Source organism: Pristis pectinata, chromosome 9 (assembly GCF_009764475.1).
Source record: "Pristis pectinata isolate sPriPec2 chromosome 9, sPriPec2.1.pri, whole genome shotgun sequence".
Classification (NCBI taxonomy): domain Eukaryota; kingdom Metazoa; phylum Chordata; class Chondrichthyes; order Rhinopristiformes; family Pristidae; genus Pristis; species Pristis pectinata.
Window position 1 is genome coordinate 1851449 of NC_067413.1, and position 25925 is coordinate 1877373.

Sequence of the window (25925 nt, forward strand, 5' to 3'; positions counted from 1 at the left end):
AACACCAGCCAGTTGGTTGGCACAGGTTTTCAGTACCCTGCCAGGTACACCGTCGGGGCCTGATGCCTTGCGAGGGTTCACCCTCCTGAAGGATGTTCTGACTTCAGCCTCTGAGACAGAGATCACAGGGTCGCCAGACGTTGTGGGGATTTGCACAGGTGTAGTGTTATTCTCCCTTTCAAAGAGTGCATATAGGCTTTGGATCCTGGCAACATCCTGGTGAATCTTCTCTTACCCTCTCTAACTTCATCTGGTTGGCGATCCAGAAGCCCAATCCACAGATGTGTCCCAATCCCACCACATGGAGAAGTCAAATGTAGATATTAGAATAATTTTTTTCAGAGATAATGGAAGCAGCTTCATGGTGGCTTGGACCCCAGTAGGTTCTACAAGAATCTCTGCCTGTCCTTCAGGAAGGAAAGCCCCTGCCCCTCTCCCAGCACGGACTATGCCTGACTCCAGATTCACAAAGGTCCAGTTCACACCCAACTGCCCCCTGAAATGCCATCACCAACTTTTATTGATGCACCATAGAAAGCATCCTATCCAGATACATCACGGCTTGGTACAGCAACTGCTCTGCCCAGGACCGCAAGAAACTGCAGAAATTTGTGGACACAGCCCAGCGCATCACGGAAACCAGCCTCCCCTCCACGGACTCTGTCTACACTTCTCGCTGCCTCAGTATAATCAAAGACCCCACCCACCCAGGACATTCTCTCTTCTCTCCCTCCCATTGGGCAGAAGATACAAAAGCCTGAAAGCACGTACCACCAGGCTCAAGGTCAGCTTCTATCCCACTGTTATAAGACTATTGAACGGTTCCCTGGTACGATAAGATGGACTCTTGACCTCACAATCTACCTCGTTATGATCTTGCACCTTATTGTCTGCCTGCACTGCACTTTCTCTGTAACTGTAACACTTTATTCTGCATTCTGTTATTGTTTTCCCTTGTACTATCTCAATGCACTGATGTGATGAAATGATCTGTATGGATGGCATGCAAAACAAAGTTTTTCACTGTACTCGGTACATGTGACAATAATAAACCAATTCCAATTTCAGTCAGTCAGGCTTCAGGAAGGAGAAATCATATCCGACAGATTTACAAGAGTTGTTTGAAGAAGTCTCCATCTGATTGGAGAAAGGAACCAGCAGATGTTTGGTATTTGGACTTCCAGAAAGTGTCCAACAAAAGGCTAAGTGAAGAGCTCATGGTGTTGGATGATATTAATATGAAGAGTGGATTGGTAACAGGCAGGGAGCTGTGAGAAAGGATAATTCAGAGAGTTCTACATCCAACAAGTGGGAGTCATTTAACAGCAAAATAGAGAGAGTTCAGGGACAACATGTTCTTGTGAGGGTGAAAGGTATGGACAGCAAGTCCAAGGAACCCTGGACGTCAAGGGAAGATAAACAAAAGAAAGGAAGCAATGAAACGGGACAGAAAGCGTAGGGATACTTCAGAAAGAAATTAGGAAGGCAAAGAGCGGCACAAAATATCACTGGCAGACAAGTTTAATGGAAACCCCAAAACATTTTACAATGATATTAAGGGCAAGAGGATAACCAGGGGAAGTGTGGGGCCAATCAGGGACCACAGGGGCAATGTGTGTGTGTGGAGCCAGAGGGGCAATGCGCATGCGTGCGCGCGTGTGCGTGCGTGCGTGTGTGTGTGTGTGTGGAGCCACAGAACGTGGGTGTGGTCTTAAATGAATTCTTCTCATCTCTGTTCCCTCAGGAGGACTTTCACGTGGAGAATTCAGGGAGGGAGCAGTGAAATTCCAGAACAAGTTACCATCGAGAAGGAGGAGCATTGAAGAGGATGTTGCTGGGATTGGAGGGCTTGAGTTATCAGGAGAGACTGGACAGGCCGGGACTGTTTCCCCCTGAGCGAAGGAAGCTGAGGGGTGACCTGATAGAGGTTTATAAAATCATGAGGGACACAGATAAGTTGGAGGGTCACAGTCTTTTCCCCAGGGTTGGGGAGTCAAAAACCAGAGGGCAGAGGTTTAAGGTGAGAGGGGAAAGATTTACTGGGGACCTGAGGGGCAACGTTTCCCCAGAGGGTGGTGGGGATATGGAACAAGCTGTCAGAGGAAGTTCAGTCCCCTGACACTGGGCTACAACTTCATGGGAAGGTGTAGGAGAGGCTTTTAACCCTGATCTGCGAGAATGTGAAGGGGCAGCAGAGACTGATAAAGTCAGGGGGTCACACAGAACAGAAACAGGCCCTTTGGCCCACCAGGTCTGTGCCAGCCATCACCTATCCATATTAATCTCATTTTCCAGCTCTTGGTCCAGAGCTTCCTGTCCCAAATCATTTCCCTGAGCCTCAGGGTCACCGCCCCCCTCTCCCCCACGGACCCGGGGCTGGGGTTACCTGTCCGCCCCCCTCTCCCCCACGGACCCGGGGCTGGGGGTACCTGCTGGAAGTACTTGTCGCAGCTGATGTACTCCTTGTCGTGGGAGTCCTGCAGCTTGTTGGTTTTGATGTACTGCCAGAGTGCCTGTACGATGGCCGATCGGGTCTGGGTGTGAATCCCCAGGAGGCGGGCCAGGCGCGGGTCCAACTTAAACTGGGTGGGCTGCAACAGAGCAAGGTGTTAGTGAGCTGTGTCAGCCCACCCCAGCACACCCCCCCCCGTCAGCCCACCCCCCCATCACACACACCCCAGAGCCCCCGTCACACACACCCCCCCGTCACACACCCACCCTCCATCACCCAAACCTGACACCCGACCCTGGCACCCATGAACACTGTCACCCATCACCCAACACCCACCCCCGTCACACACAAATCTGTCACCATCATTCCATTGGTATTTCCTGATTGGACTGTGGTGCCCCTCCCACTCTCATTTCCCTCAGGCCCCACCCCTTCCCCACAGGCCCCTCCCCACAGGCCCCACCCCCTCCCCACAGGCCCCACCCCTCCCCACAGGCCCCGCCCCTTCACCACCTGGTAATCCAGCATGAGCAGCAGGGTGCAGCGGACACTGACGTCCCCCGGCCTCTTCACCTGGAAGCCGTCCGTCTCCTGGGTGCTGGGCGTCCGGTGCCACTTCACAGAGAGGACGACAGAATGAGCCAACCCCCCCATCAACCAACACCCCCCCCCACCAAAAACCCCCACCCACACCCGACAGCTTGGGTCCAGGCCGCAGGGCACCAGTGTCAGGAGGAGGAGACATTCAACAACAGGGGGCTTCACACCGCACCCTGAACCCCCTACTCCGCCGGGGGGGGGGGGGGGGTGGCTTCTACCGGATGCTGACTGGTCCCGTTGACCCCATTGTGCACAGTTCTGGTCACCCTGTTGCAGGAAGGGTGTGGGGGCTCTGGAGAGGGTGAAGGAGAGGTTCACCAGGATGCTGCCTGGATCAGAGGGTGTGAGCTACAAGGGGAGGTTGGACAAACTTGGGTTGTTTTCTCTGGAGCGGTGGAGGCTGAGGGATGGTTATAAAATTATAAGAAGCAGAGATAGGGTAGATAGAATCTTTTTCCCAGGGTGGAAATGTCCAATACCAGAGGGCAGAGGTTTGAGGTGAGAGGGGGAAAGTTTAAAGGAGATGTGTGGGGCAAGTTTTTTTACACAGAGAGTGGTGGGTGCCTGGAACAGGCTGCCAGGGGTGGTGGTGGAGGCAGATACAACAGTGGGGTTTAAGAGGCTGTTAGACAGACACATGAATGTGCAGGGAGTGGAGGGATGTGGATCACGTGCAGACAGAAGGGATTTAGTTTAATTTTGCATCGTGTTCAGCACAGACATTGTGGGCCGAAGGGCCTGTTCCTGTGCTGTACTGGTCTATGTTGTATGTTCCATGTTGTATGTTCCATGTACTGTTCTGTACTATATGTAGTATTGTGTACTACTGTTGTGTCCTGTTGTTCTATGTACTGTACCATGTACTGCTGTACTGTTCTGTGTTCTATGTTGTATGTTCTGTGTTCTATGTTCCATCTCCATCCCGGGACAGTCACAACTGACAGGGACCAGTGAGGGAGCCGGCACTGGGGTTACACCCGGCAGGGATGGAGGCTCTGGACACCCCACCTCACCCCAACGTCCAGCAACTCCCTGCCCCGGGAACCTACCTTCAGACATCAGACACACCACAATATTTGTATTGCACCAGGAACAATGCCAGACGTTCTAGGAGCTTCCCAGAGGAGCTGACCCTGAGGCAGTGGGGAGAAAGGGGGCGGCGGGGGCAGCTCTCGGTGAGCCTGGGCGCTGAGGGAGGTCACTAGAGCAGAGTGGAGAAGAGGCAGGTGGGGAGGGATTACTGAGCTCTGGATGAACGATGCCAGCAATCGAGGCTGAGGGTGGAGGTCAGGGATTGGAACAGGAGGGGGTTACAGAGACGGGGAGGGTGTGGGGGCGGGAGGGGGTTACGGAGACGGGGAGGGTGTGGGGGCGGGAGGGGGTTACGGAGACGGGGAGGGTGTGGGGGCGGGAGGGGGTTACAGAGACGGGGTGTGGGGGCGAGAGGGGTTACGGAGACGGGGAGGGTGTGGGGGCCGGAGGGGTTACGGAGAGGGGGAGGGTGTGGGGGCGGGAGGGGGTTACGGAGACGGGGTGTGGGGGCAGCAGGGGTTACGGAGAGGGGGAGGGTGTGGGGGCGGGAGGGGGTTACGGAGACGGGGAGGGTGTGGGGGCGGGAGGGGTTACAGAGACGGGGAGGGTGTGGGGGCCGGATGGGTTACGGAGACGGGGAGGGTGTGGGGGCGGGAGGGGGTTACAGAGACGGGGTGTGGGGGCAGCAGGGGTTACGGAGACGGGGAGGGTGTGGGGGCCAGAGGGGGTTACGGAGACAGGGAGGGTGTAGGGGCGGGAGGGGTCACGGAGATGGGGAGGGTGTGGGGGGCGGGAGGGGTCACGGAGACGGGGAGGGTGTGGGGGCGGGAGGGGTCACGGAGACGGGGAGGGTGTGGGGGCGGGAGGGGTCACGGAGACGGGGAGGGTGTGGGGGCCGGAGGGGTTACAGAGACGGGGAGGGTGTGGGGGCCAGAGGGGGTTACGGAGACGGGGAGGGTGTGGGGGCCGGAGGGGTTACGGAGACGGGGAGGGTGTGGGGGCCGGAGGGGGTTACGGAGACGGGGAGGGTGTGGGGGCGGGAGGGGGTTACGGAGACGGGGAGGGTGTGGGGGCCGGAGGGGGTTACAGAGACGGGGAGGATGTGGGGGCCGGAGGGGGTTACGGAGACAGGACGGGAAGGGGTGAGGAAGGAGCGATCGTCACCTCTACCAGATGATTGTCAGGCCCGTACAGCTCCTTGTCCAGCTCGATCACCAGGCTCTTAAAGAACGACGAGAATTTTCTCTTCTGCTTCCCAGTCTGCAACACAGAACAAACCCAGCGTTACCCACAGGAAGGGGGTCTGTCAGTGAGCAGACACAGCCGTTCAGTCAGAGGGTCAGACACATGTTCCAAAGAGCGAAGGAATCTCAGTGTCACACTGTGGGAGGGGCGGTACTGAGGAAATTTCTTTGAATATAAATCTGGAAAATTCCTCCACAAAACCATAAAGTTGAGGGAATTTCAAAAGCAGCTTTGTAAATTCTGGGTTTTATAAATAGAGACTTGGAGAAGAATTTCTGGGAGAAACTGGACAGTTTTGAGATTGGGAAACGTTGATGTTCAAAGAAACCATAAGACATAGGAGCATAATCAGGCCATTCGGCCCATCGAGTCTGCTCCGCCATTCGATCATGGCTGATTTTCTTCTCCCCCACCCCATTCTCCTGCCTTCTCCCCGTAACCCTTAACCCCCTTACCAATCAAGAACCTATCAATATCTTCCCTAAAGTACACCCAGTGACTTGGCCTCCACAGCCCTCTGTGGCAACGAATTCCACAGATTCACCACCCTCTGGCTGAAGAAATTCCTCCTCATCTCCGTTCTGAAGGGACGTCCCTTTATTCTGAGGCTGTGCCCTCGGATCCTGGACTCTCCCACTGGTGTCCTTGTACACAGGTCACTGAAAGGCAACACGCAGGTGCAGAAAGCAACGGAAAGGTGAATGGTATGTTGGCCCTTATTACGAGAGGTTTGAACTCAGGAGTAAAATGCCCCACAGGGATTATGCAGTGCCTTGGTAAGACCACACCTTGTGTGCAGTTGTGTCTTTCTTATCCAAGGAAGGGAACACTTAGGGTGGAGAGACTGCAGTGAAGACTCGCGGGACAGGTTTCGGGGATGGTTGGTTTCCTGGACGGGGTGTGATCGAACCTGTACTCTACAGAGTTTAGAACATGAGGAGATCTCACTGAAACTTACAAAATCCTTGCAGGGCTCGACAGGGAGGGGGATTCCCCGGCTGAGGGGTCTCGGACCAGGGTCACGTCTCAGGGTAAGGGGCAGGGCATCGAGGACAGGGATGGGGAGAAATTCCTTTGCACGGAGGGTGGTGGATCTTTGGAATTCTCTGCCCAGAGGGCAGTGGGGGCTCTGTCGTTGCGATTATTCAACAATAGATTTCTGGGCATTAATAGGAATACTGCAGGAAGGTGGGGCTGAGGTAGAAGATCAGCCATGAGCTTGATGAATGGTGGGACAGTCTGGAGGGGCAGAGTGGCCTCCTCTCACTCCTTCGACACTCACATCCTCCAGCAGCTTCCCCTCCACCCGGAGCTCCCAGGAGGCGATGCAGCCGTCAGAATCCTCGGCATCGGAACGTGCGGGGTTAAAGGTGTTCGAGATGTACAGCCGGAGCTTCCGCTTTTGCTGCAGGTCACAGGTCAGAGGTCAACACAAACACAGGTCAGAGGTCAATGCCTGGACCCCCAGAGCCGCCCACCAGCACCCACCCTCCAACCCACCCTCATCCCAAGTCCCCTCCCCCGGGACCCCCTGAGCACCCATCCCCCACAGACCCCTCTCCCCACCCTGACTTCCATTGGTGCCAACCTACGCCACAATCTCTTCCCCACCCCTGGACATCCCACCCACCCACCTCCTCCCTACCCCTGGACGTCCCATCTCCCCTCCCCCATGTCTTACCTTCATCGGCCTCTTCAGAGCCTCCTGAATGTCCACTCTCTTCCTCATGATGGTCTGGTCCAACTTCCTCTCGAAGGCCAGCAGGTCCATGTATGCCTGGGATTCAGGGACCAGCTCCCGGATCTGATGAACAAGGAGAATGTTCCGGAACACACTCGCTGCCCCCACCCCTCCCTCCCCGGGCAGTGATGCTGGGCCGGCCTGCCCCTCACCTCTCCGGTGGACGGGTGCTTGCACGTGGCGTGGGGATCAGATGGGACCCACCAGCCCTGTTCCCACTGGAGATAGGACAAGCTCAATGAGCCAAATGTCCTCCTCCTGCTTCTCGCCCCTGGAGCAAACCCAAATGTTGGCCGAGAGGCCTCAGGTCCTGCTCCCCTGTCCCACCTTGGACCCTGCACCCTTCACCACCCCCCAAGGACATCACCCCAACTCAGGTCAGGTCACCTGATGGCAGGTCACCCCCACCCTCTCCCTTCTTACCCAGGGGCTGGGTCACCTCTCCCACACCCGCCCCCAGAGTGAGTGAGGAGAGTGTCAGGTGGTAAGGGATAGGCTGCAGTGGGAGGGACAGGGACGAGGAAACACCCTGAGCCATTGCTGGTAAACATTGACGCCTGGGCTGTGAGTGACCTCCAGCACAGGACAGGTTCACTCTGGGAGTGCGGAGCAGGCTCGGTGTGTTCATCCTTGTCCCGAGAAGGTCGCCAGTTAACATCAGGCGTCCCTTGAAGAAGAACCCACAGTGTCCTCTGGCACCTTGGAGGTGTCCTGGGACTGTTGGGGACACCGGGGATTGAATACGTCCAAGATCAGGAAGGGAATATTGTAATCTGAAGTTTTGGCTGTTGGATGATTAAGAAATTCCTTATGTGTAAAAAAGTAACATCAGGCGCAGATTTCCACCAATCATCACGTGCCGTTCCTGTGCTGGATCCCTGGGGCCATCCCACCCCTTACACCAAACAGCCCCACCCCACCCACCCCCACTCACCCTCTGGGGCAGGATCTTGTCCACCATCCTCCGCCGCTTGGTACTGTGGATAGTTAACAGAAAAGTATCACCGTGGCAACAGTAAAACTGTCACACTCACTCACACCCGCTCACACCTGGACATAGAACCAACCCAGGTCAAAGTCAGGCTGCTGGACGAGAGGGGAGGGGGGGGGAGGGAGAGCGGGAAGGGGAAGAGGGGGAGGGGGGAGAGGGGAGGGGAGAGGGAGAGAGGGGAGCGGGAGGGGGCTGTGAAGACACTGGTGATGGGAGTCCGTGGGTACCGCAGGGATCAGTGCTGGGACCACAACTGTTCCCTGGTGACATGTGATGGGACAGAGGGAACTGCGGACGGAGCCCTGCAGAGGAACGTGGCAGGTGGAGTATAACACGGGGAAGTGTGAGGTCATCCACTCCGGAAGGAAGTGACAAGACAAATTATTTAAGTGGAGTGAGGCTACCAAGTGTTGCGGTAACAGGGAACGGGGGCTTCCAGAGCATGGAACAAGAGGACGGCGTGAGTGAATAAATAGGGAAGGTTAATGGAACGTTGGAAGGGAGAACAAATGGAGGGAAGTTTTGATACGACTTCACCAGGCGTTGGTGAGACGGCCCCTGGGGTTCCGTGGACTGTGATATTCTCCGTGTCTATGGGTAGTACAGGAGGCCGTGCAGGGAAGGGCCCCGGTTCATCCCCAGGGTGAAGGGTCACTGGGTCCATCCCTGGGGTGGAGGGTCACTGGGTCCATCCCCGAGGTGAAGGGTCACTGGGTCCATCCATGGGGTGAAGGGTCGGTGGATGACGAGAGGTTGGGCCAATACTCAGTGGAGTTGGGAAGAACGAGGGGGGTTGACAGGGTGGGAGGGTGCTCCCCCCACTGGGGGTATCTAGAGCGGGGGCGGGGGGAGGTTCAGGAGGCGGCGAGGAGGAGTTCCCTCTGTCTGAGGTGGTGACACTCCCAGAGCGCGGTGCAGCCGGGCTCACTGAGGATGTCCACTTGGTGACGGACAGATGTCTGAACTGGAAGCAACTCCTGGGTTGGGGGGGGGGCAAGAGGGGGGGCCGTACTGAGGCCAAGACTGAGTCAGATGTGATCTGACTGAACAGGGTGGGGGGGTGGCAGGCTTGAGGGGCCGAGTGGCCACCTCCTTGTGTTGGGAGGGTGTCAGTAGGTCAGCTGGTGTTGTGGGGGGGGGGGTGTGATTAGATCCTAACGTTCCTCCTCTGGCCCACCACTGCCCCCACTCCCCAGGAACACCTCCCTCATCCCTCTCCCTCCCCATGGCCCTCCCGACCCCCCACTCCTGCCCCCCCCCACCAGGAACACCAACCTCCCTCATCCCTCTCCCCTCTCCCTCCCTCCACCACCTCCCCCGGCCCCCCCCACAGCACCTCCTACCTGCGGGCACGGCTCTGCACAGCTGCCTGCTGCTGCTGTACCTGCTGCGGGGCTGCACGTTTGCGGGACTGCTCCAGGACAGGCTGCGGGATGCCGGGCCGGACGGTGGGACTGGCCCCGTATGGGGCTCCCGGGGGGCCCATCGCAGACCCCTGGGGAGCCATCCGGGCAGCCGAGGGCATCCCAGGGCGCTGGGAGAGAAAGAGAGGACATTGGTTGGTCAGTGAACCATTCAGCAGGCAACAGCTGGAGCCCCGCTCCCGGGAATCCCCCACCGTTCCCAGAGCACCGGACTTTCCGAACAGCAGCACACTACAGATCCCACAACCAGCCAATCAGATCAAAGCTCCCCAGTCCTGGTCCAACTACTCCTGAGTGGTGGTGGACTTCAGGAAGTGGAGCGGAGCGGAGCACACATCCCGTCTGTATCAACAGTGCTGAGGTCGAGAGGGTTGAGAGCTTCAAGTTCCTAGATGTAAATATCGCTAACAGCCTGTTCTGGTCAAATCACGTAGATGCCACGAACAAGAAAGCTCACCAGTGCCTCTACTTCCTCAGAAGGCTAAGGAAATTCAGCATGTTCCCGTCGACCCTCACCAATTTTTATCGATGCGCCATAGAAAGGATACATCACGGCTTGGTATGGCAACTGCTCTGCCCGAGACTACAAGAAACTACAGAGAGCTGTGGACACAGCCCAGAAAATCACAGAAACCAGCCTCCCCTCCGTGGACTCTGTCTACACTTCTCGCTGCCTTGGTAAAGCAGCCAGCATAATCAAAGACCCCACCCACCCTGGACATTCTCTCTTCTCCTGCTTCTATTTGGCAGAAGATATAAAAGCCTGAGAACACATATCACCAGGCTCAAGGACAGCTTCTATCCCACTGTTATCAGACTCTTGAACGGACCTCTCATATGCTAAAGACAAAATATTTATTTCGTGTACATCGAAACACACAGTGAAATGCATCTTTTTGTGTAGAGTGTTCTGGGGGCAGCCCGCAAGTGTTGCCACGCTTCCGGTGCCAACATAGCACGCCCACAACTTCCTAACCCGTACGCCTTTGGAATGTGGGAGGAAACCAGAGCACCCGGGGTCAGACTTCAGCTAATTCTTCACTTGACTCAATAGGTTCCCAGAACATAGGACCAATCTAATCTGGTGAATTACTGCCCCATTAATCCACTCTCAGTCATTAGCACATCGTGATATCAAGAACCCTACAAGAAGTTCAGATATGACCTATGGAAGGCCATCGTGAGAGCAAAAAGGCAATTCCGTGTGAAGTTAGAGACACAATCGGATGCATGACAGTTGTGGCAGGGTCTGCATGCCATGACTTCCTACAAGGCAAAACCTAACAGCATAAATGGTAGTGATGCTTCACTCTCCGATGAGCTCAACGCCTTTTATGCACAGTTTGAGATGGAGAATAACACTACACCTGTGTGAATCCCCACAGCATCTGGCGACCCTGTGATCTCTGTCTCAGAGGCCGACGTCAGAACATCCTTCAAGAGGGTGAACCCTCGCAAGGCATCAGGCCCCGACGGTGTACCTGGCCAGATACTGAAAATATGTGCTGACCAACTGGCTGGAGTGTTCAAGGACATCTTCAACCTCTCACTGCTGCAGTCGGAGGTTCCCACCTGCTTCAAAATGGCATCAATCATACCGGTGCCCAAGAAGAGCAGGGTGAGCTGCCTCAATGACTATCGCCCGATAGCACTCACATCTACTGTGATGACGTCCATTGTGAGGAAATTAACTCCTGCCTGAGCAAGGACCTAGACCTGCTACAATTTGCCTACTGCCACAACAGGTCTACAGCAGATGCAATCTCACTGGCTCTCCACTCGGCTTTGGAGCACCTAGACAAAAGCAAAGAATACATCAGGCTGCTGTTTATCGACTACATCTTGGAACCTCACTCCCAGCGCGCACTGCACCCGGAAGGACTGCGCTGGGGCCAAGACGGTCACCCACCTCTTTGCGGGCTGTGGGTTTGTGAGGAGGGTGTGGCAAAAGATGCAGGGATCCTTGTCACGGTTCATCCCCAGCAGCGGCATAACAGAGGATTCTCTGATCTATGGGCTGTTCCCAGAGACACTACAGAGACAGACATCAACTGCTGCTGGAAGGTCATCAACTCGGTGAAAGACGCCCTTTGGTCTGCCCGAAACTTGTTGGTCTCCCAGCACTGTGAGATGTCCGTAGGGGAATGCTGCCGGCTGGCACATTCCAGGCTGCAGGAGTACGTGCTGAGGGACGCACTGAAGCTAGGTGCAGCCAACGGAAGGGCTCGGTGGGGAAGGACTACAGTTTAGGGTTCTTCTGCCACTGGAGTGGGAGGGGCGGGGTCAGGTGAGACAGCCCATTAAATATTGTAAATATGGGACTGGGTAGCCCCCAGGGAGCCACACGTGTGGCATCGGTGCTGTGTTTTTTATATAAAAAGGTAACACTAATGAATGATCTGTACAAGAATGTAAAGCCTTGCAGTGTTTTATAATTGCATATAGTTTGTCTTTTATTATGAATAAAGTTTATTTTGGAATAATAAAGATTACAGCTCGGTGTTCAACACCATCATCCCCTCAGTACTAAACACCAAACTTCTAAACCTGGGCCTCTGCACCTCCCTCTGCAACTGGATTCTCGACTTCCTTATGGAGAGACCAGTCAGTGTGGATCAGTAGTAACATCTCCTCCTCTCTGAGGATCAACACAGGCACACCTCAAGGATGTGTGCTTAGCCCACTGCTCTACTCTCTCTACACTCATGACTGTGTGGCTAAGCACAGCTCAAACACCATCTATAAATTAGCCGATGACACCACTGTTGTCGGCAGAATCTCAGAGGAGGTGTACAGGAGTGAGATAGATCGGCTGGTTGAGTGGTGTCGCAACAACAACCTCGCACTCAACGTCAGCAAGACCAAGGAATTGATTGTGGACTTCAGGAAGGGGAAGTTGGTGGAACACACACCAGTCCTCATTGAGGGGTCAGCGGTGAAAGGGTTGAGCAGCTTCAAGTTCCTGGGCGTCAACATCTCAGCGGATCTATCCTGCGCCCAACACACTGATGCAATCATGAAGAAGGCACACCAGTGGCTCTACTTCGTTAGGAGTTTGAGGAGATTCGGTATGTCACCAAAGACCCTTGCAAATTTCTACAGATGTACGGTGGAGAGCATTCTGACTGGTTGCATCACCGCCTGGTATGGAGGCTCCAATGCACAGGATCACAAGAGGCTGCAGAGGGTTGTAGACTCAGCCAGCTCCATCACGGGCATAAACCTCCCCACCATCAAGGACATCTTCAAGAGGTGGTGGCTCAAGAAGGCGACATCCATCACTAAGGACCCTCACCTCTTCTCGTTACTACCATCGGGGAGGAGGTACAGGAGCCTGAAACCATGAACACTACCTCATTATTCCTCTTTTGCACTATTTATTTTTAGTAATTTTATGTCTTGCACTGTACTGCTGCCGCAAAACAGCAAATTTCACCTGATGTAAGACAGTGATAATAAACCTGATTCTGACTCAAGAGGCACCGACTGACCAATAACCTGCTCTCCAATGCCCAGTTTGGGTTTCAACAGGACCACTGAGCTCCAGACCCCACCACAGCCTGGGTCCAATGTGGACCAGGGAGCTGAACTCCAGAGGTGAGGTGAGAGTGACTGCCCTCGACATCAGGGCAGTGTTTGACCGAGGGTGACATCAAGGAGCCCTGGTAAAAGTGAAGTCCATGGGCACCGAGGGGAAACACCCCCGAGTTAGAGTCAGACTTCACACACAGGAAGATGCAGGTGGGTGTTGGAGGTCAATCACCCAGTCCCAGGTCATCAGTGCAGGAGTTTCTCAGGGAGTGTCCTGGGCCCAACTGCCTTCAGCTGCTTCATCAATGGGCTGCTTCAATATGGGCAGGTACGGTAGTGTAGCGGTTAGTGTAACGCTGTTACAGTGCCAGCACCCGGGTTCAATTCCCGCCACTGTCTGTAAGGAGTTTGTACATTCTCCCGTGTCTGCGTGGGTTTCCTCCCACATTCCAAAGACGTACGGGTTAGGAAGTTGTGGGCATGCTATGTTGGCGCCGGAAGCGTGGCGACACTTGCGGGCTGCCCCCAGAACACCCTACGCAAAAGATGCATTTCACTGTGTGTTTCGATGTACGTGTGACTGATAAAGACATCACTGACCTTCCTTCATATGGTTAGAAGTGGGGCTGTTGAAGTAGGATTAGTGATGAGGCACAGCAGTGATAACTACCCACATACAGGATGGCATAGTGACAGGGAGAGGAATTTCCGAACTGTGTTTCCGGCCTAACAAGGAAGGTGACATTGATGGATTTGGTCCTGGAAAATGAGTCAGGTCAGCGGAACATGCATCGGTGGGGAGCATTTAGGAAATAGCAATCAAATCATAAGGTTTAGAATAACCATGGAAAAGGGCCTAGATCACCCAAGGCAAAGATAGTCAATTGCAAAGGCCAATCTAAATGGAATGAGAACAGGTTCCTACAATCCAACTGCTGGATTAATGTGGATGGGTGCGCACTGGTCAGCATGGACGGGATGGGCCTAATGGCCTGTTTCTGTGCTGCATGACTCTATGACCCCATGAGGTCTGGCTGAGGTTAAGGGGAACCAAAGCTTGGCAGGCAGGACTGTATGGAACAGTGGAAGGCCTTTCAAGCGGAGATGTTTCAGCTGCAGTCCCTGTACAGCCACGTGAGGGAGTAGGGTAGGGACATAAAGCTGGACAACCAAAAGATGGACGGTTGAACAGAGCAGAAGGAAAGAGAATCTGGCAGATGGCCGACACCAGCTCCAAGGGTTTGATTGTGACCTCGGGCACGGTTTGTGTGGAGTTTGCATGTTCTCCCTGTGACCCCATGGGTTTTCCCCGGGTGCTCCGGTTTCCTCCTGGGTTGCTCAATTGGCTGCTGTAAATTGGTCCTCGTTAGGTTAATGACAGAAAACTTAAAAGGGGAGTTATGGGCATGTGTGATTGAGGATAAGTTGTTGGGGTTCAGGGAAATAAGGAGGGGGGTGGGATTGTTCCCTGGGACCTGGGGGGACCTGAAGGGATGAATGGGAAGGCAGATGAACTTAGAGCCTAGATTAATACATGGAACGTGATGTTGTGGCCATTACAGAAACTTGATTGAGAGAGAGACAAGACTGGCTGCTCAAAGTTCCAGGGTTTACATGTTTCAGATGTCATAGAGAGGGATGTAAAAGAGGAGAGGGAGTTGCACTACTGATCAGGGAGAAGGTCACAGTGGCACTTAGAGAGGACATCCTGGAGGGCTCATCCTGCGAGGTCATATGGGTAGAACTCAGGAATAAGAAAGGTGCCATCATTATAATGTGTTATACTATAAGCCTTCCAACAGCCAGCAGGAGATAGGCGAACAAATATGCAGGCAGATCATGGAAAGATGCAAGGACAAGAGGGTTGTAGTGGGAGATTTTAACTTCCCCAATATTGACTGGGACTCCCTTAGTGCGAACGGTTTAGATGGGGTGGAATTTGTTAGGTGCATCCAGGAAGGATCCCTCCAACCCCAGACATTCTCTCTTCTCCCCCCTCCCATCGGGTAGAAGATACAAAAGCCTGAAAGCACGTACCACCAGGCTCAAGGACAGCTTCTATCCCGCTGCTACAAGACTCTTGAACGGTCGGTCCCCTGGTACGATAAGGTGGACTCTTAACCTCACAACCTACCTCGTTATGGCCTTGCACCTTATTGTCTGCCTGCACTGCACTTTCTCTGTAACTGTAACACTTTATTCTGTATTCTGTGTTGTCTTCCCTTGTACTACCTCAATGCACTGTGTAATGAAATGATTTGTATGGATGGCATGCAAAACAAAGTTTTTCACTGTACCTCGGTACATGTGACAATAATAAACCAATTTAGATTGTCCAACTAGGGATGGGGCCATACTAGACTTTATACTGGGGAATGAGCCTGACCGGGTGATCCAAGTTTCAGTGGGAGAACATTTCGGGAACAGTGGTCATAATTCCGCATGTCATGGATAAGACTGGTCATTGGGTGAAAGGGCTAAATTGGGGGAGGGTTAATTACAACAAGACTAGGTGGGAACTGGGGAGAATAGACTGGGAGCAGCTGTTTGAGAGTAAATCCATGTCGCATATGTGGGAGTCTTTTAAAGGCCAGTTAATTAGAGATCAGGACCAGCATGTTTCTGTGAGAATGAAAGATAAGGGTTGGGAACCTTGGATGACAAGAGATATTGTAAGTTTAGTCAAAAAGAGAAAGAAAACATATGTAAGGTTTGGGAAGCTGAAATCAGGCAATGCCCTTGAGGAATGTAAGGGAAGCAGGAAAGAACAGGGAATCTGGAGAGCTATAAAGGGACCATGAAGTGTTCTTGGCGAGAAGGATGAAGGAGGATTGCGAGGCATTTTATATGTATGTTAGGAGCAAGAGGATAGATAGGGAAAGGGTAGGTTCAGCCAAGGACAATGGAGGGAAGTTATACCTGGAGCCAGAGGAAGTGGGTGAGGTACTAAATGAGTACTTTGTGTCGGTATTCACCAAGCAGGAGGACATGGATGATGGTGAGATCAGGGCGGACTGTGTTAATATTCTAGGGCACTTGGAAAAGCATGGACTAATCAGGAAATGTCAGTATGGCTTTGTGCAGGGCAGGTCCCGTCTCACAAATTTGACTGAGATTTTGAGGAAGTGATAAAGATGCCTGATGAGGGTAGGGCAGTGATGTTGTCTACATGTACGGCATTTGACAAGGTCCCTCATGGTAGGCTCGTCCAGAAGATGCAGTTACTTGGGATCCACATTGAGTTGGTAGATTAGATACAAATATGGCTTGGTCATAGAAAGCAGAGGGTAGTGGTAGAGGGATGTTATTCTGACTGGAGGTTTGTGACCAGTGGTGTTCCACAGGGATCAGTGCCGGGACCTCTGTTGTTTCTGATGTATATCAATGATCTGGATTGTTTGAGATATGTAGAGATGAAAATGTAGGTGGTCTGATTAATATGTTTGCAGACAACACAAAACTTGGTGGAGTTGTGGATAATGGGAAGATGATCAAAGGATACAGCAGGGTATAGATCAGGTGGAAATTTGAGCGGAGAAATGGCAGATGGAGTTTAGGTGTCGTACAAGACATTGGTGAGGTCACATTTGGAAATCTGTGTTTGGTTTTCGTCGCCCTACAATAGGAAAGATGCCATTAAGCTGGAAAGAGTGCAGAGGAGATTTACAAGGATGTTGCTGGGACTTAAGGGACTGAGTTATGGAGAGAGGTTAAGCAGGCTGGGACTTTATTCAATGGAGCATAGGAGACTAAGGGGTGATATATGAGAGGTGTATGAAACCATGAGGGCCATAGATAGGGTGAATGCGCACAGTGTTTTTCCCAGGGTTGGGGAATCAAGAACAAGGGAACATGGGTTCAGGGAGAGAGGGAAACCTGAGGGACAATTTTTTCACCCTGAGGTTAGTAAGTACATGGAATGAGCTGCCAGAGGTAGTAGTTGAGGCAGGTACATTAACAACCTTTAAAAGGAACTTGAACAGGTACATGGATAGGAAAGGTTTAGAGGGATATGGGCCAAACGTGGGCAAATCAGGCTAGCTTAGATGAAAATTTTGGTCAGCATGGACTAGTTGGCCAAAGGGCCTGTTTCCATGCCGTATGACTCTATGAGACTGTGTGAGGTATTGCACATTGGGAGGTCAAATGCAAGAGGTAAGTATGCAGTAAATATTAGGACCCTTGGGATCATTGAGGGATCTTTGGGTCCAAGTCCATTGCTCCCTGAAGGCACAAGTGGATAGGGTGGTGAAGAAGGTGTACAGCGTGCTTGCTTTCATCAGTTGGGCACCAAGTACGAAAGTCAGGAAGTCATGTTGCAGCTGTATAAAACTTTGGTTAGGCCACATTAAGAGTACTGTGTGCAGTTCTGGTCACCCCACTATAGGAAGGATGTGGAGGCTTTGGAGAGGGTGCAGAAGAGGTTCACCAGGATGCTGCCTGGATTGGAGAGTATTAGCCACAAGGAGAGGTTGGACAAACTTGGGTTGTTTTCTCTGGAGCGGCAGAGGCTGAGGGGAGACCTGACAGAAGTTTATAAAATTATGAGGGGCACCGATAGAGAAGATGGTCAACATCTTTTTCCCAGGGTAGAAATGTCAAATTAAAGGCATAGCTTTAAGGTGAGAGGGGAAAGTTTAGAGGTGTACAAGGCAAGTTTTTGTTTACACACAGAGAATGGTGGGTGCCTGGAACATGCTGCCAGGGGAGATGGTGGAACCAGATACAATAGCAATGGTTAAGAGGCATTTAGACAGACACATGAACAGGCAGGGAATGGAGGGATACGGACCATGTGCAGGCAGAAGGAATTAGTTTGGATTGGCATCATGGTCAGCACAGATATGGTGGGCTGAAGGGCCTGTTCCTGGGCTGAACTGTTCTATCTGTGTAAGATATTTCAGAGAGGAAGTTAAAGAAAAAAATAAGAGAGGTAAAGAAAGATCGTAAAGAAAACTGGTAGAGACGTGAAGGGTTGTTCACAGACATCATACGGGAATGAGACCAGGGAATACACTGTAGGAGGAGAGCACAGGCAGGAATCTGCTCAGGGAGACAGTGGGCACGGCTGAGGAATTCAATGTGTTCTTTACATCAGTCTTCACCTGCAGGAGGATGCTGCTGGAGGCTCAGAAAGGGAAGGTGTAATGAAGTGGAAATTCCTGATCTGGATGGGAAACATCCTCGGTTGCTGAGGGAATTAAGGAAGGAAATTGCAGAGGGTCTGTTATAATCTGGTTACAACCAAAGACTTTTACAAATTTCTACAGGTGTACGGTGGAGAGCATTCTGACTGGTTGCATCACCACCTGGTATGGAGGCTCCAATGCACAGGATCGCAAGAGGCTGCAGAGGGTTGTAGACTCAGCCAGCTCCATCACAGGCACAACCCTCCCCACCATTGAGGACATCTTCAAGAGGCGGTGCCTCAAGAAGGCGGCATCCATCACTGAGGACCCTCACCACCCGGGACATGCCCTCTTCTCATTACAACCAACGGGGGAGGAGGTACAGGAGCCTGAAGACCCAAATTCAACAATTCAGGAGCAGCTTCTGCCCCTCCGCCATCAGATTTCTGAATGGACCATGAACCCACTACCTCGTTATTCCTTTTTTTTTCACTATTTATTTATATTTGTAATTTATTGACTTTAACACCTTTGCACTGTACTGCTGCCGCAAAACAACACATTTCACACCCTATCTTCAACCTCTCACTGCTGTGGTCAGAGGTTCCCACCTGCTTCAAAAGGGCAGCAATCATATTGGTGCCCAAGTAGAGCAGGGTGAGCTGCCTCAATGACTATCACCTGGTAGCACTCACATCTATGGTGATGAAGTGTTTTGTGAGGATGGTTACAGCTAGAATTAACTCCTGCCTGGGCAAGGACCTGGACCCGCTGCAATTTGCCCACCACCACAACAGGTCTACAGCGGACGCAATCTCACTGGCTCTCCACTCAGCTTTGGAGCACCTATGCAACAGCAGAATGTACATCAGGCTGCTGTTTATCGATTACAACTCGGCATTCAACACCACCATCCCCTCAGTACTAATCACCAAGCTTCAAAACCTGGGCCTCTGTACCTCCCTCTGCAACTGGAACCTTGACTTCCTTATCGGGAGACCACAGTCAGCGTGGATTGTAGAAACATCTCTTCCTCGTTGACAGTCAACACAGGCAAGGATGTGTGCTTAGCCCACTGCTCTACTCTCATGATTGCGTGGCCAAGCACATCTCAAACACCATCTATAAATTCGCCGATGACACCACTGTTGTTGGCAGAATCTCAGATGGCAACAAGGAGACGTACAGGAATGAGATAGATCAGCTGGTTGAGTGGTGTCGCAACAACAACCTCACAATGTCAGCAAGACCAAGGAATTGATTGTGGATATCAGGAAGGGGAAGTCAGGAGAACACACGCCAGCCCTCATTGAGGGGTCAGCGGTGCAAAGGGTGAGCAGCTTCAAGTTCCTGGGTGTCAACATCTCAGAGCATCTACCCTGAGCCCAACACATTGATGCAATTGCAAAGGAGGCACGCCAGTAGCTCTATTTTGTTAGGAGTTTGAGGAGATTGGTATGTCACCAAAGACTCCTGCAAATTTCTACAGACGTACAGTGGAGAGCATTCTGACTGGTTGCATCACCTCCTGGTATGGAGGCTCCAATGCACAGGATCACAAGAGGCTGCAGAGGGTTGTAGACTTAGCCAGCTCCATCACGGGCACAACCCTCTCCATCATCGAGGCAGTGCCTCAAGAAGGTGGCATCCATCACTGAGGACCCTCACCACCTGGGACATGCCCTCTTCTTGTTACTACCATCAGGGAGGAGGTGCAGGAGCCTGAAGATCCACACTCAACAATTCAGGAACAGCTCCTTCCCCTCCGCCATCAGATTTCTGAACGGTCCATGAACCCATGAACACCACCTCGTTATTCCTTTTTTTGTACTATTTATCTATTTTGTAATTTGTAGTAATTTTATGTCTTGCACTGTACTGCTGCTGCAAAACAACACATTTCACGACATTCATCAGTGATAATAAACCTGATTCCGATTCTAACTTTCCAAACGTTTGTAGATTCACAGCGCAGCACAGGAACAGGCCCTTCGGCCCACCATGTCTGTGCCGACCATGATGCCAATTTAACCTAAATTCCATCTGCCTGAACGTGGTCCATATCCCTCCACTCCCTGCACAATCAGGTGTCTGTCTAAATGCCTCTTAAACATTGCTATCGTATATCTGCTTCCACCACCACCCCTGGCAGCACGTTCCAGAACCTCTTCTGCAGCCTCTCCAAAACCTCCACATCCTTCCTGTAATGGGGCGACCAGAACCACACACAGTGCTCCAAGTGCAGCCTGACCAAAGTTTTACATGGCTGCAACGTGATTTCCTGACTCTTATACTCAATGCCCTGACTGATGAAGGCAGCGTGCCATACGCCTTCTTTACCACCCTACCTACTTGTGTTGTCACTTTCAGGGAGCTATGGACTTGGACCCACAGATCCCTTTGTACATCAGTGCTCCCAAGGGTCCTGCCATTTACTGCATACTTGACCTGCCAAAGTACAACACTTGCCCAATTAAACTCCATCTACCCACTCTCTCTCTCTCTCCCTCTCCTCTGCCACACTCTCTCTCTCTCTCCCCCTCTCCTCTGCCACACTCTCTCTCCCTCTCCTCTGCCACACTCTCTCTCTCCCTCTCCTCTGCCACACTCTCTCTCTCCCTCCCTCTCCTCTGCCACACTCTCTCTCCCTCCCTCTCCTCTGCCACACTCTCTCTCTCTCCCTCTCCTCTGCCACACTCTCTCTCTCTCCCTCTCCTCTGCCACACTCTCTCTCTCTCCCTCTCCTCTGCCACACTCTCTCTCTCTCTCCTCTGCCACACTCTCTCTCTCCCTCCCCTGCCCACACACTCTCTCTCTTCCCTTCCACATTCTCTCTCTCCCCTTAGCAGTGTGGAGGAACAGAGGGATCTTGAGGTCCACGTCCATAGATCCCTCAAGGTTACCACGCAGGTCAATAGGGTTGTTAAGAAGGCGGATGGTGTGTTGGCCTTCATTAGTCAGGGTATTGAGTTCAAGAGCCGCGAGGTGATGTTGCAGCTCTGTAAAACTCTGGTCAGACCACACTTGGAGCATTGTGTTCAGTTCTGGTCGCCTCATTACAGGAAGGATGTGGAAACTTTAGAGAGGGTGCAGAGGAGATTTACCAGGATGCTGCCTGGATTGGAGAGCATGTCTTATGAGGATAGGTTGAGCGAGCTAGGGCTTTTCTCTTCGGAGAGGAGGATGAGAGGTGACTTGATAGAGGTGTACAAGACGATGAGGCATAGATAGAGTGGACAGTCAGAGACTTTTTCCCAGGGTGACAATGGCTAACACAAGGGGACATAATTTTAAGGTGATTGGAGGAAGGTATAAGGGGGATGTCAGGGGTAAGTTTTTTTTTTACACAGAGAGTGGTGGGTGTGTGGAACGTACTGCCGGCAGAGGTTGTGGGGGCAGATACATTAGGGACATTTAAGAGACTCTTAGACACATGAATGATAGAGAAATGGGGGGCTATGTGGGAGGGAAGGGTTAGATAGATCTCAGAGCAGGATAAAATGTCAGCACAGCATTGTGGGCTGAAGGGCCTGTACTGTGCTGTAACATTCTACGTGCTGTTCTAAGTTCTATTCTCTCCCTCCCCTGCCACATTCTCTCTCTCTCCCCTGCCACATTCTCTCTCTCTCTCTCCTCTGCCACATTCTCTCTCTCTCTCTCCTCTGCCACATTCTCTCTCTCTCTCTCCCCTGCCACATTCTCTCTCTCTCTCTCCCCTGCCACATTCTCTCTCTCTCTCCCCTGCCACATTCTCTCTCTCTCTCCCCTGCCACATTCTCTCTCTCTCTCCCCTGCCACATTCTCTCTCTCTCTCCCCTGCCACATTCTCTCTCTCTCCCTCTCCCCTGCCACATTCTCTCTCTCCCCTGCCACATTCTCTCTCTCTCCCCTGCCACATTCTCTCTCTCTCCCTCTCCCCTGCCACATTCTCTCTCTCTCCCTCTCCCCTGCCACATTCTCTCTCTCTCCCCTGCCACATTCTCTCTCTCTCTCCCCTGCCACATTCTCTCTCTCTCCCCTGCCACATTCTCTCTCTCTCTCTCCCCTGCCACATTCTCTCTCTCCCTCTCCCCTGCCACATTCTCTCTCTCCCTCTCCCCTGCCACATTCTCTCTCTCTCTCTCCCCTGCCACATTCTCTCTCTCTCCCTCTCCCCTGCCACATTCTCTCTCTCCCTCTCCCCTGCCACATTCTCTCTCTCTCTCCCCGCCACATCCCCCTCCTCTCCCACACACACAGTGTGTTGAACTCCCGCCCGGGACTCCGTTGTTCCCGCTGGGATGAGGTCCCGGGACGGTTCACCGCCCGACTCACCACCCCGTGGACCAGGAACTCAAATAGTTTGCTCTTGGTGGCTCTCCGAGCGCCGCCGCTCGGCTCGTCCGCCGACATTTCCTCCGCTCTCTGCCGACTCCTGCGCTCCCTCCTCCCCACTCACACTTTAATAGTGCTCCCTTTCAATGCGGAGCGGGCGGGGGGGGGGGGGGGGCGGGGGGTGGGGGGGGGTGACTGGGGGACGAGGGGGGTTCCTGACGGCCAACGCGGGCAATGAGGCAGCTGTCAGATCCCGTCAGCGGCGCAGTGACGGAGCGCACCGTCCGGGACCGGGGGGAATGTGATCCATCCCTCAGAGAGGGAGGGGAAGAAGAGGGGAGGGGGAGAGGGAGGGAGAGGGGAGGGGAGGGAGAGGGGAGGGGAAGGAGAGGGGAGGGGAAGGAGAGGGGAGGGGGAGAGGGAGGGAGAGGGGAGGGGGAGAGGGAGGGAGAGGGGAGGGGAAGGAGAGGGGAGGGGGAGAGGGGAGGGGAAGGAGATGGGGGGAGAGGGGAGGGAGAGGGGAGGGAGAGGGGAGGGAGAGGGGAGGGAGAGAGGGAGGGGGAGGGGAGAGGGAGAGGGGAGGGAGAGGGGAGGGGAGGGGGAGGGAGGGGGAGGGGGGAGAGGGGAGGGGGAGGGAGGGGAGGGGGAGGGAGGGGGAGAGGGGAGGGGGAGGGAGGGGGAGAGAGGGGAGGGAGGGAGGGGTTGATGTGGGTGAGGCGAGGGGTGAGGGGAGGATTGGGGAGGGCGAAGTGAACGCCTCTGGTGGGAAAACGAGCCCCCGCACCGGCAGACGGTGAACGGTGTCCCCTCCAGGGCCTCACTCCCCCCTCCCCTCTCCCGGGGCAGGTGCCCGGAGCCGCTGCGCCCTCGCTCCCCCCTCAGGGCGCCGCTCCCGCTGCCCAGACCGCGGGGTCCGGAGAGTCCCAGTGGCCGGAGCATGCGTGGTGTCCGCTCGGTGTGAAGGTCAACGGCGGAACGGACGGACAGAGGGAGGGAGGGGGGGGGGGAGAGCGGGGGAGAGGGGGGGGGAGGAGAGAATGTAGAGGGGGTTGTGGGGGGAATATGTAGAGAGGGGGAAGAGAGAGAAGGCGAGAGAAAAAAAGAGGACAGGTCAGAGGGAGGGGGAGGGGTGGGGAGGGAGAGGGTGGGGTGGGGAGGGAGAGGGTGGGGAGGGAGGGGTGGGGTGGGGAGGGAGAGAGGGGTGGGGTGGGGAGGGAGAGGGTGGGGAGGGAGGGGTGGGGTGGGGAGGGAGAGAGGGGTGGGGTGGGGAGGGAGGGTGCGGAGGGAGAGGGTGGGGAGGGAGGGGTTGGGTGGGGAGGGAGAGAGGGTGGGAGTGGGGAGGGAGGGGTGGGGTGGGGAGGGAGAGAGGGGTGGGGTGGGGAGGGAGGGTGCGGAGGGAGAGGGTGGGGAGGGAGGGGTTGGGTGGGGAGGGAGAGAGGGTGGGAGTGGGGAGGGAGGGGTGGGGAGGGAGAGAGGGTGGGAGTGGGGAGGGAGGGGTGGGGTGGGGAGGGAGAGAGGGTGGGAGTGGGGAGGGAGGGGTGGGGGGGAGAGAGGGTGGGGAGGGAGGGGTGGGGGGGAAGAGCAGAAAGGAGGAACATTGATGGAGAATGAGGGAGTGGGAAGGACGGTGAGGGGGGGGCCGGGGGTTCGGGTCACACCTGGTTGTGAGCAGCCCCCTCCCCATGAGAAATTGCTGGCTCCCCTCCCCCACCCTCCTTCAGCTGATGAACCCGACCTGAACCCCCTGTGTCCAACGTCACAACAGGTTCCCCCCCAGACAGAGCTGGACAGCTGCTTGTACAGGTGAAGGGACAATTCCTGTGCACAAAACTGTTCCCTGTTCTCACCGTCAGGCAGATCATCACAAAGGTCACACCAGATGGATACCAGTGTGGAAAGAGGCAAAGAGACAGGTTGGCATCAAGATGGCATTTACATGTTTTCCATCTGAAAGCAAACCTCAGAGTGAGGAGACACTAGGGGACTGTATCCTACATCTCAGGAAACCACTGCAGCAATTTATATTAATCTGCCGAGACAGAAAGTGCAGATGTATCTATCCTGGGCCCAACACATTGATGCAATCATGAAGAAGGCTTGCCAGCGGCTCTACTTTGTTAGGAGTTTGAGGAGATTCGGTATGTCACCAAAGACTCTTGAAAATTTCTACAGGTGTACGGTGGAGAGCATTCTGACTGGTTGCATCACCGCCTGGTATGGAGGCTCCAATGCACAGGATCGCAAGAGGCTGCAGAGGGTTGTAGACTCAGCCAGCTCCATCACGGGCACAACCCTCCCCGCCATCGAGGACATCTTCAAGAGGCGGTGCCTCAAGAAGGCGGCATCCATCACTGAGGACCCTCACCACCCGGGACATGCCCTCTTCTCATTACTACCATCTGGGAGGAGGTACAGGAGCCTGAAGACCCACACTCAATGATTCAGGAACAGCTTCTTCCGCTCCGCCATCAGATTTCTGAACGGTCCATGAACCCATGAACACTGCCTCATTATACCTTTTTTTTCCACTATTTATTTAATTTTGTAATCTATAGTAATTTTCTGTCTTTGCTCTGTACTGCTGCCGCAAAACATCACATTTCACGTCATATAAGTCGGTGATAATAAACCTGATCCTGATTACTCTGCATTTGCTCCACGCTGTTGAGAATTAAATTAATGAGCATGAAAGGCCAACAAGTAATTAAAGATAACGTCAGGTGAGAAAACGAGAGTGAATGCTGGTTAGGATATAAATTAAAGCCAGGAATTAAAGAAAAAAGAATTAATCTATTTTTTTTACATAAACTGTTAATACCCTGTGAAGTTGATCAGTTCCCACTGACAACATTAGAAACTGTCCTCATTGTGCCACCTACTGACCAGAGCTTCCAATTACAACATGACTGATTACATAGTAAAACCCTATAGGGGAAGCTGACATTACAATCCATGGGCACCGAGAACAAGGAATGAGTTTTGTGCACAGGACATGTAGAACCACCTGTAAACTACAAAAGTATATCTGCAAATCTGCTATGATACAGAAAACAAAAGCAAGAGTAGGCCACTCGGCCCTTTAACCCTGTTCCCACCATTCAGTGAGATCATTGTTGATCCAATCCTGGCTTTAGTATCTCTCTGTCTCTGTCTCTCTCTCTCACCTCACACCCCTCAACTCCCTGTATCTATTCAATGACTCACCTCCACAGCTCTCTGGGGGAGAATATTCCAAAGATCCATGACTCTTTGAAAGAAGAATTTCCTTCTCATCCCTGTCTAAAACAGGTGACCCTGACTTTGAAGCTAGGTACCACTGTTCAGTGGGGGTGAGACTAGAATAGGTCAGGGGAATCAGTGAATCTGGTGGATTGGATTTCCTGAAGGCTGTTCACAAGGTCCCACACAGGTTGGCCAACAAGGTTCGAGCACACTGAGATGGGGGGTAATACAGTGAGATGCTTTC

General features: G+C 53.4%; 1 protein-coding gene across 2 annotated transcripts in view; it reads right to left on the reverse strand.

Moving 5' to 3' along the window:
- Positions 1-25925, reverse strand: part of LOC127574514 (SWI/SNF-related matrix-associated actin-dependent regulator of chromatin subfamily D member 3-like) — a 52542-nt gene that overhangs the window by 10216 nt on the left and 16401 nt on the right. The window contains exons 1-8 of one of the 2 annotated variants that reach the window (XM_052023548.1): positions 22460-22609; positions 9405-9595; positions 8005-8047; positions 7011-7133; positions 6612-6734; positions 5249-5344; positions 2966-3067; positions 2430-2591 (exon numbers count right to left, since the gene is read on the reverse strand). In XM_052023548.1, the coding sequence (XP_051879508.1) occupies positions 2430-2591; positions 2966-3067; positions 5249-5344; positions 6612-6734; positions 7011-7133; positions 8005-8047; positions 9405-9595; positions 22460-22537 (918 nt within the window). In that variant the 5' untranslated portion in view covers positions 22538-22609. Of the gene's footprint in view, positions 1-2429; positions 2592-2965; positions 3068-5248; positions 5345-6611; positions 6735-7010; positions 7134-8004; positions 8048-9404; positions 9596-22459; positions 22610-25925 lie in introns of those variants that run through there. The other variant, XM_052023549.1, reaches the window with a different exon arrangement.